This window comes from Pipistrellus kuhlii, unplaced genomic scaffold (assembly GCF_014108245.1).
Source record: "Pipistrellus kuhlii isolate mPipKuh1 unplaced genomic scaffold, mPipKuh1.p scaffold_m20_p_4, whole genome shotgun sequence".
In the NCBI taxonomy this organism is placed as follows: Eukaryota; Metazoa; Chordata; class Mammalia; order Chiroptera; family Vespertilionidae; genus Pipistrellus; species Pipistrellus kuhlii.
This window is the reverse complement of record NW_023425540.1, coordinates 85,178,739-85,188,847: the sequence shown is the minus strand read 5'-3', so window position 1 is coordinate 85,188,847 and position 10,109 is coordinate 85,178,739. Positions and strand designations below refer to the sequence as shown.

The following is a 10,109-nucleotide window of genomic DNA, read 5'->3' as shown; positions in this document are numbered from 1 at the left end:
CTCCCCCCCTCTTCCTACGACTTCACCCTTCCCGACGTTCTCTCCCTTGTCCCCGCCCATTGGTTATGTCAGGCAGACAGGTAGAGGGACCAATCACGGCGCTGTATTCAGACACTGGCCTGCGGAACTGGTTGTATCGGACCAATGGGGACCCTCGAAGCGGACGCGCCCCAATTGGGCAGGGGAGGGCCAAGTGGGCGGTGCTTCTCAGTCAGCATGTGGGCGGGGGAGGGCGGGGATCAGCAGCCGCAGAGGCGTCGGCGGCGGTGGCGACGACGTTCCTTAGTTTTTGGTGCGGGCTCCTTGGCGTTGGCACGGCCGCTGGGAGGGCTCGGTTGTCAGCGGCGGCGGCCCTACGGCGGGGGGCCGCGGCGCCATGGGGGGACGGTAGACGGGCTCCGACCCTAGAGGCGAGAGGCGGCGGCGGCGGTCCTCCGGCTCTCGGCGACCTTCGGCGGGGCCCAGGGGTGGGGAGGCCCGGGGCGGGGGTCGTCCCGGGCTGCGCGGGGCCGCGGGGCGGGGCTCTCGGGTCGTCGGGGAGCAGGAGGCCTGGGCCGCCGCGAGGAGGAGTCGCCGCCGGCCGCTGGGCCCCGCCGCTGGGCCGCTTGACGACGACGCTTCCGCGGGAGCCTAGCCTGAGGAGGACGCGGCGGCGGCGGCGGCGAGGCCGCGGGAGGCCGCGGAGGATGGAGGAGCGGAAGGAGGAGGGCGAGGCGGAGATTCAGGAGCACGGGCCCGAGCATTGGTTCTCCAAGTGGGAGCGGCAGTGCCTGGCCGAGGCCGAGCAAGACGAGCAGCTACCCCCGGAGCTGCAGGACGAGGCGGCGGCCGGGGCGCAGCCCGAGCACAAGCAGCAGAAGCTGTGGCACCTCTTCCAGAACTCGGCCACCGCCGTGGCCCAGCTCTACAAAGGTGAGGGCCGCTGCCGCCATCTTGCCGCCGCCTCGGCCCGACCCCCGGGCCGAGGGCCCCAGGCGGCCTCCCGGCCCGGCCAGGCCGGCCCGGCCCGGCCGCCGCCCCGCTGCCCCCTCCTCACAAGATGGCGGCGCGGAGGCCGGGCCGCGGGGGCGCCCGGGGGAGGCCGGGGCCGGCGCGGAGGAGGCCTGTGTTGGGGGCCGGCCCCGAGGAGCTCGCCCGCCTGCTCCTCAGGCCTGGCTGTCGGGGGGCCCCGGGTCGGGGAGGGCAGGGGAGGAGCCCCCAGTCACAAAATGGCGAAGGGAGGCGACTGGGCCGGGCCTATTGTGCCCGAAGCCGGCCTCGGGGCGGGGACAGGGCACCTCCCTGCGCCCATGGTTGAGCCTCGGGCTGCGCCCCGGACCCCGAGGCTCCCCTCCCACCTCCTCCGCGACCCCTATTTCTGCCTTCCTCCCAGTCACTGTGGGCTCCCGAAACCCTGGAACAAAATGGCGAAACCTAATATGGCCGTTCCCGAACGATTGACGCCCAAATAACATTTCTTTCTCCGTCTTCTTCCCCCCATCCCCTCTCTCTTCCCACTTTTTCAGACCGAGTGTGTCAGCAACAAGGACTTTCTCTCTGGGTCCCCTTCCAAAACGCAGCCACCGCCGTCACCAACCTCTACAAAGGTAAAGATAACCTTGCTGCATTGCCGATTAGGGGAAGGGCGCCCTGCGTCAGGGTGAAAGGCCTGCGTTCCGAGTGTGCTGGCCACCTGCACCTGGGCCTGGACCGCCCGAGTGTTTTCTCCTGTGTCCAAAGATTAACCCCGAGTGTCTTACAACTTGGAAATGGTGGTATTCTAGCTAGATCAGTGATCTTCTGCTGGGGGCTATTTTGACACCCCCCCACCCCCCACGTACATTTGGTTACGTCTGGGGCATTTTTGAATGTCATCACTGAGGGGGGCTGCTGACTATCCCATTCGCTAGAGGCCGTCCCATTACCCTCACCCCACCCCATCTCCATGCCCCAAATGTCAAATAGTGCGGAGGTCAAGAAGTCCTGAGCTGACACTGGGTGAGAGGAGCTTCTCTTTGGAAAAGGCACCCCAGGGAAGAAAGTTTATGGTTTTGCACCACAGCGAGGGGGGGGGGGGGAGGGGTTGAGGTGGGAGTGGCAAATTGTAAGCACCTTCTGGGAAAGATTCTTGTGATGGACAACTCAGAGCATGATCTTTTGTAGTGTTTATAAGTGCGTTGTAAACTAATTGAAATCCTGTGCCCATCTTAACACGATGCTCTTCCCTAGCAACTTCAAGTATTTATCTTGAAAAGTACCTTTTATATCTGCTTGTACATTATTGACAGGAAATCTGTGATCCGAGTGTGAGTTGTGTTTTATGGTAGTGCCTTTCTGGAGTTAATTTTCCTGCTCTGTGATGACATGAAGATAGGTTAAAGGAACCATTCTTGCCCATTGTGCTCTCTTAGTGATAATGGGTTGAGATTTTGAGCCCTATTGGTTTTGAAGATTTGGAAATTTGGGTTTAATTTTTTTTTGGGGGGGCAAGGTTTCTATGGAAAAAGGATTTGAATTTGACTGTTAATCTTAAAGATGTACTTAAATGCTTTCAAACTTCTAGAAGCTGCTGTTTACAGTAATGTAACTCGGTGCATTTCAAAATTATCAAAATAGGCTGTGGAGTGACTTATCAGTCAGATCTTATTTTTGTATAAGAATGTGCAAATGATGGTAGTATTCTATAAGAAAAATATTGTGAGATTTTGTGGGTAGAATTTGCATTTTTTTGGGAATGGTAAACTGAAACTGGTGAGTAAAATGTTAATTTTAAAGAATGAGGAACTGATAATCCGGGCTTGTCAAGAAAAGGAAACAAATGTGCCCCAGTGATCAACTTTGATTTTATTGTTAATCCTCATCTGAAGATATTTTTTCATTGATTTTTCTAGAGAGAGTGGAAAGAAGGGAAGAAGAGAGGGAGGGGGAGAAACAGATATGAGAGAGATGTCAATTGGTTGCTTCCTCTGCACTTAACCTACAGCTCAGATACGAACCTACAGCTCAGATAGAACCTGCCTGATGCTCAGAACTACACCAGCCAGTGTGAGTTCCTTCAACAGTTTTGACTCCTGAGTAGTTTGCTAACATCCATCAGTGCTTGAGGGTCTGGAAGATTCTCTGGGATGACTCTTGTTTCATTCAGACAGGGAAATTTAAAATAAGACATAAAACACTTTTTTTTTTTTTTAAATACTCAATTTCTTGGGGTATATTTACGTGCAATAAAATTACTCTTTAAAGATGTAAAGAGCTTGACATCTTGAGCTTGACAAACACTGTTAAGAAATTCTATCTTCACCCCAGCCCCTAAGCAACCACTGATCTGAGGAAATAGATATAATAAATAGAACCTTACAGTATGCAGCCTTTTGTGGCTGGCTTCTTTCGCTGAGATTGAGTTCACATTGCATGTGTTAATAAATAGCTCAGTGCCTTTTTTTCTTTTTTTGTTGAGTAGCTTTCTGTTGTATGATGGTACAATGGGGTATCCATTTGCTTGTTGCAGTTGGCTTTTTACTTAAAGGGGAAGGCAACACATTTTTAGTGTCTTGTATGTGCCAGGACATACAAAAATAGGAATGCGTTCTAGTTTTCTTTTCTTAGTTTTTAGTGCTGTTGTCTACAGGATTCTATTTCTTTAGGACTAAAACTGGCAGTTTTCTTTAGTGCAAATTCTCGGTTTATTTAATTTGCAAAAAGCTTGTCAGTTTTACTTGTTCAGAAACTTAATGTAATTCATTTATTTTAAAAAGTAAACATCACCTGAAGTTCTTGCATTATTGCATATGCTGGATTGTGAGATTGAATTACTCTTACTTTGTATTTTATTTTTGTTAAATGCATTCCTTTTTACCTGATAGAAAAGCTAAATTGTGGTTTGTGGAATTTGGTAGTGTAGCAACATTTTTTATCGGATTTAAGGAGAGTATGGATAGTGCTCTGCAGTTACATTGTTACTCCTTTTCAGGATGTGAAGTAGAGGATACAATTCAACTATAGGAATAATTGAGTACCCTAAATAGATATAATAAAATTGGCAAGGTAGTGTCACAAGTGTATGCAGCATTAAGTAGTGGTAAATTTCAGAATGTTCACAGTTCTGATTATTTAAATGTAATTTACAGATGGGGGATTTGAGGCGATCTCTTTGGATGGTGCTGTATTTTTTATGATTAAGCACTTCACAAGCTAAAAAATGGTTCATTTTGCAGCCTGGGGATAACATGGTACATTCACCAACTTCTTCATAACCTCTAAAAATGAATACATTGGAAGGTCAGAAATGAAGTTCAATTTTGAAAAATTGAACATTATGTTGGTTGGGCAGAAAACGTAGCTGGAAGGATTAGAGGAGAGTGAGTTGGGATGCCCCCTCAGTGTGGACAGAATTCAACAAAATGGAGTGCATGGTTCCTTCTCCACAAAGTAGGGCCAGACTTTGCTATCCTTTTTTTTGTAAAGGGGAAGGAAACTCCTGATGCTCATTCTTGTTTTTATGTTGATCTGATATTTCTAAAGAGGGGGCAATGTTTGTTCAATATTCAGTCAGGTTGTGTCTCCTTTGCCTAGTCTAGTGCATTTTTTGATGTCTGCAACTAAAGGAGTGAAAAGTTACTGAGGTCATTTTAATATCCAGGTTGATGCTTACTGGAAAATAGTTGGCCAAGCCTGGGTGTTTGCTTCTTAAATCCACCACCCACCTACCACATTTTCTTGGGTGATTGATTTTGAGTCTTGTCTTTTGACTCTTCATTAGGAAAGTACATATTCTCCTTACCTAATTCCAAATTCCTGCTGCATGGGGCTACTTGTTCAGGTGAGAGGTTGGACTGGTTGTCTTCTAGGACAAGGCCATCCTAAGGAGCCTCATGGTCAGACTGAGGTGTCAGCTGGTGCTCAGCTCTTCAGTAGCCCCTGTAAGCTAGTGCTTGATCTTAACCTGTAGAACCACTTCTTTATTTCTCTCAGCTTGTGATTGTTTTTCTTTTTGTATGCTATGCCTTGTTTCTTTGCCTCTTCACATTTTTTTTAACATTTTAAAATATATTTTATTGATTTTCCATAGAGAGGAAGGAAGAGGGATAGAGAGCTAGAAACATCAATGAGAGAGAAACATCGACCAGCTGCCTCCTGCACACCCCCTGCCAGGGACGTGCCCACAACCAATGTACATGCCCTTGACCGGAATCGAACCCGGGACCCTTCAGTCTGCAGACCGACGCTCTATCCATTGAGCCAAACCGGTCTCGGCTGCCTCTTCACATTTTAAAACTGCTTCTGAAACTTCAGTTGCATGCTGAGTCCTACCACTTGTTGAGAGCTTTCTCTTGTTATTATTTAAGATGTTTCTGGTCTCCGTTAATAGCATTTTCTCCCTGTTAATAGCATTTTCCCTAAGCCATTTGACAAAGTAGCCTCAGAAATGCAATTTGTACACACACACATATAAAAAAACTGGAAATGAACTGAACATACTGAAAATTTGTGTATTGATGTATAAAGTAAATGGGCAGACGAGCATATACTACCTAAAGACAGGTACTGGAATTCAGCTCTTTACAATTTTTGGAGCTTGTTTGTGACTATCCTTGCTGTAAAAACTATTGAACTTGTTGAAGACTTTGTACAAAATGCCATGTTATGAATCACAATTAGAAACCCTGTCTTAATTTGTATTAAATTTATAAGGAGGAGTAGTAGCCTCAGTTATTCCTAATATTGTTATTAGTTTCTGTCTGTAATTTAAAAAAAAAAAATTTTTATTTCAGAGAGAAAAGGAGAGGGAGAGAGAGAGAATCATTGATCTGCTGCCTCCTCCTGGGGATTGAGCCCACAACCCAGTCTTCAGGCTGATGCTCTATCCACTGAGCCAAACTGGCTAGGGCTTTTTGTAAGCTTTTAAAGAAGACAATAATTTTATTTAATGTGTAAAAGGATGTTTTGGCTGCAGATAACCAGAAAAATACAAGTTAGGGTGACTTCAGTGATATGAACATGGGTTGGTTCTTCTCACTTGGAGGGTGAGATTGATTAATTCAGTGGCTCAGTCTCCCTGGCTCTGCAGCTCTACGCTCTAGTGTATGTATGAGCTTTGTCTTCAGGCTAATGTTAGTAAGTTGGCAACTCACATCTTAGAGCCACTCAGCAAAGCTTAGAAGAGCCGGGAAAACTTTTTTCCCCAGGAGTTACTAGCAAATGACTTCTACAGTTTCTTGGCCAAAATTGGGTCACATGCTTACTCAGAGCCCTCATCATAGCCACAGTTTGGGATTGTGCAGATTCATTAAGGACTAAACCACATGTTCCACCCCCTGAGCAAATTTGTTGCAGAAGCTTTCCCAAGAGCTGTTCAAACAAAAACTTGGAGGGCCTTTAGGAAAGGAAGGAGGATTGGATGCCAGGCAGCTGTGGCTGCAATGATTCTTTCTTGGTTCCTGCTTTTTGTTTTGTGTGGTAGGTGAAGATTAAGTAAACATGTAATTAGCTAGAAGTTAGTTCTTATTTTTGGATACTACCTCTTTGGGGGATACATAGTTATTTTTTAAAAAACAATTTTATTTTGTCTATGACTCAGATCTTGTTCCTTTTTTAAAAAACGTTTTTTATTTTATTGAGGGAGGGAAAGATAGAGCTCAAAACATCGATAATACATGTCCACACTGGGGAATGAGCCTGAAACCCAGGCATCTGCCCTGACCGGGAATCGAACCAGTGATCTCTTGGTGTGTGGGTCCATATTAACCATTGAGCTGAGGCACACTGGCAGGGTCAGATCTTTGTTTCTGATTTTTTTTTTTCTTTTTTTTTTTCCCTTTCCTCCCTGTGGCAGACATTGGTTAGTACAGATTTAATTTTTAAGTATTCCTTGCTTTGATGTAGTGGTGTCCTTTTCTGGTTTGTAGATCCTCTCAGGCAGGGATGGGGAACCCTTTTTTTGTGTGCCAAGGGCCATTTGGATATTTATAACATTCGAGGGCCATTTACAATTAACTTAAAAATTAGCCTGCTATTTTGATCAAACAATTAACTCACCCCTAGTGCCTTGGCAAGACCAGAACAATTGATTTATCGTTCCCCACCCCTGCTCTAAGAAGAGTGGAAAATGGCTTCTCTGTTGTTGAAGAAATACCTTGTAGAAGTAACTGTGCCACCTAACTTAGGGTAAGACCCTTTGAACCTCAGTTTCAGTTTGTTGTTTATGAAATTGGAATATTTGCTCTGGTGGACTCACATAAGGTTTTTGAGTATCAGAAAAACAATGAATAGTGAAATCTGATTAATTTTGTCAATGTATTATATAAGGAAGTATTGCATTTGGTCTTGACATCAGAAATCATTATTTGCCAATTGCCCCATGCCATGGTGGGAGGATTAGACTTCTAAAAAACTCAAGTTAAATTTGAGCTGCTTAAATACATTAAAAAAAAAAAAATGAAACCTGGGATATCAACTGTGACTACCATGAATCAGTATTTCTTGAATGAGGAAATGAATGTGTTGTGATTAAAGGTTAGATTGACATTTTGTGATGCCCTTCATGTTTGCCTAACCTTCAAGCGTATAGCCCTTTTCCATGATGACATTGGTGTTAGTAAGATGGTGTTAGACGACTGTCCCCCACTGTTTTCTTTGAGTTGTACCTCGAGGATTTGGGTGATATTTCAGGATTTAGATATATTCAAAGCAGTCTAGCTGAGAGTTTTTAGGAGGCCATTCTGTGTGTTTATGTTTAGCTGTATATTAAATTAACCTGCAATTTAAGTTAAAAGCTACTCCAGTCATGCCTAATACTCTCCAATAAGCATTTAGGTTTTTCCTACTTAGTTCAAGGTATTGCAGGAGGGTTTTTATTTTCAACCAAGTAACTAAAGTCCTAAACATAGGACTATATTTTTTAAATGCTTTAGTGTCAAAATGAAAATCCTAGTTTAGGGAAAATAACAGATTGGATTAATCTGGGTGGTAAAGTAATTGGATTTGTTTTCTGGAGATGTTAATATAAAACTAAGTTATATCCAGGCAATGCAAAAGCATGTACCTGAAGACCTTAAATGTTATATCTGCTTTTCTCCTACTCTGTTTTCTAGTAGATAAAAGTCAGTGTCCACAAAATGCTTAATTTTTAGTGTGCTCTTGGTTGGTTTGGATATTGAGACTTGTGAAGAATTTTTGAGATGAAATAGTCAGTTGCATACACTATAAAAGAAGTTCACAACTAGTTATATAACTCATCTAAACCAGTGAATATTGAGTTTTCCAACTTTGTTCAAATCCGATTAAATCATCAGCACAGAACTAAATTTTGAGACTTTCTTGTCAGAACAAACCAAAACTTTGCCAAGCTCTTTCTTGGATGGTCAGTTTCTTTAAACCACCTTACTGGAGGTTTGTATCAGGCTTAGCTTCCCTTTTTTGCTCTCTGGTTTGCCAGATGCACATTTTCATGTCTGCTTCATCTTTGTATCATCCAAGCCTGCTTTGGGCTTGTTTCTTGTGTCCCTTCATGCTCCCAGCTTTTTTCCCCTCTATATCTAGTTCTGGGCCTATTTCCATTTACCGTATTTTTCGGACCATAAGACGCACCAGTTTTTAGAGAAGAGAAATGAAGAAAAAAAGATTCTGAAACAAATAGTGTCCTAAAATATTTTATGTGCATTAAAACCCAACATCACAGTCATAAACACATGTAATCAACCCTGTAAAGTAAACAGCAGCATTTAGAACCATTTTAGAGCCAGGCAAGCACACAGAGACCACACAGAGCCGGGCAAGTAAAAAAACTTTTTTTTAAAAGTATATGTGTAGGCTATATTTGGACCATAAGACGCAGGGACTTTCCCCCCCCACTTCTGGGGGGAAAAAAGTGCGTCTTATGGTCCGAAAAATACGGTACTTCTTGAAAAATGTAATTTTCTTAGTTACTGTGTTTGGAGAAAGAGAAGCTTCACTTATGAACTTTATTATAATTCTTTTAGGTATAGGGCAAGGTTTTAGAAACCTGGTTGCTTCTAGGTTCATATATTTTGTGTTTCTTCTTCTCCCTTCTTTGGTCAAGTACCATGAGATGGGCTTAGTTTTCTTGATGACTTGATTTCTCTTAAAATGCTTTCATTTCTTCAGAACACTTAAAGTTTAGATACAGCTTAACAAGGTCATTTTAGAATTTTATCTGCTCTAAGGGTGGCTTCATCTAAGTCATAAAAGTGATCTATTTTTCTCTTAAATACAATTTGCCTTTAAAATGGAGTTCTTGCTTTCTTTTTGTTTATGTGAAATGAGAAATCAGAAGGCATTGGTTCATGTAATTTGGCCATTATTCTGGTAGTGAAATACTGGAGAAATGATTTCATTCCCAAGCTGCTTTTTATATCTGTAAAATTAGAATCTACCTTTTCAAAATTGGGATGGGATTTAATATTAAGAGTGCTCCCATGGACAACTTTTCTTTTTAATTTTTTAGCAATAAGGAATGATCATCTGGTAAGGAATAACTTTTGTAATAATCTGCTTGCGTTGCCCTTTTTGCCATCTTTTTTAATGATTGAAATTCATACAGTTTAAGAGCCTCTGTGATGTCTGAATTCTTATTTTTCTTTTTGGGGCACTGCTCTTCAATGATTATTGCTACTCCTTTCAGAATCTATCTTGGTAGCAGACAAGGGATTAAAAAAAAAAAAAAAAAAAAAAAAAAAAAAAAAAAGGCCATGCTGGGCCACATGGCTCAGTGGTTGAATGTTGATCTACGAACCAGAAGATCACAATCCGAATCTTGGTCAGGGTACATGCCTGGGTTGCCAGCTCAAACCTGGTTGTTGTAAGGTGGTAGGGAGGCAACTGATCAATGATTCTTTCATTGATGTTTCTCTCTACTGCCCCCCATCCCTTACTCTCTGAAATCATTCTATAATAATAAAAGTGTAATAAGCTAATTATAGACTGAACATCTTTTTAGTGCATTAGGCCTCTAGTAAAAATAAATATATTTAAAAATTACAGGTAGTTCTTTATCTCTGGATCTTTTGTAAAAGCAAATTTTTACTTAACACAATCATCTACATTTCTTAGCCTTTTATTGATTTCAGAGAGGAAGGGAAGAGAGAGAACCATCAATGATAAGAGAGAATCAT

The 10,109-nt window shown here is 43.3% G+C and overlaps 1 protein-coding gene across 1 annotated transcript in view; it reads left to right on the top strand.

Annotated features, from left to right (window-relative positions):
- Positions 1 to 226: 226 nt before the first annotated feature.
- The window catches only part of CUNH16orf72 (chromosome unknown C16orf72 homolog), a 28,155-nt gene continuing 18,272 nt past the window's right edge, over positions 227 to 10,109 (top strand). The window contains exons 1-2 of the mRNA XM_036410736.2: positions 227 to 912; positions 1,506 to 1,586. Of these exons, the coding sequence (XP_036266629.1) occupies positions 687 to 912; positions 1,506 to 1,586 (307 nt within the window). The 5' untranslated portion in view covers positions 227 to 686. The remainder of the gene's footprint in view (positions 913 to 1,505; positions 1,587 to 10,109) is intronic.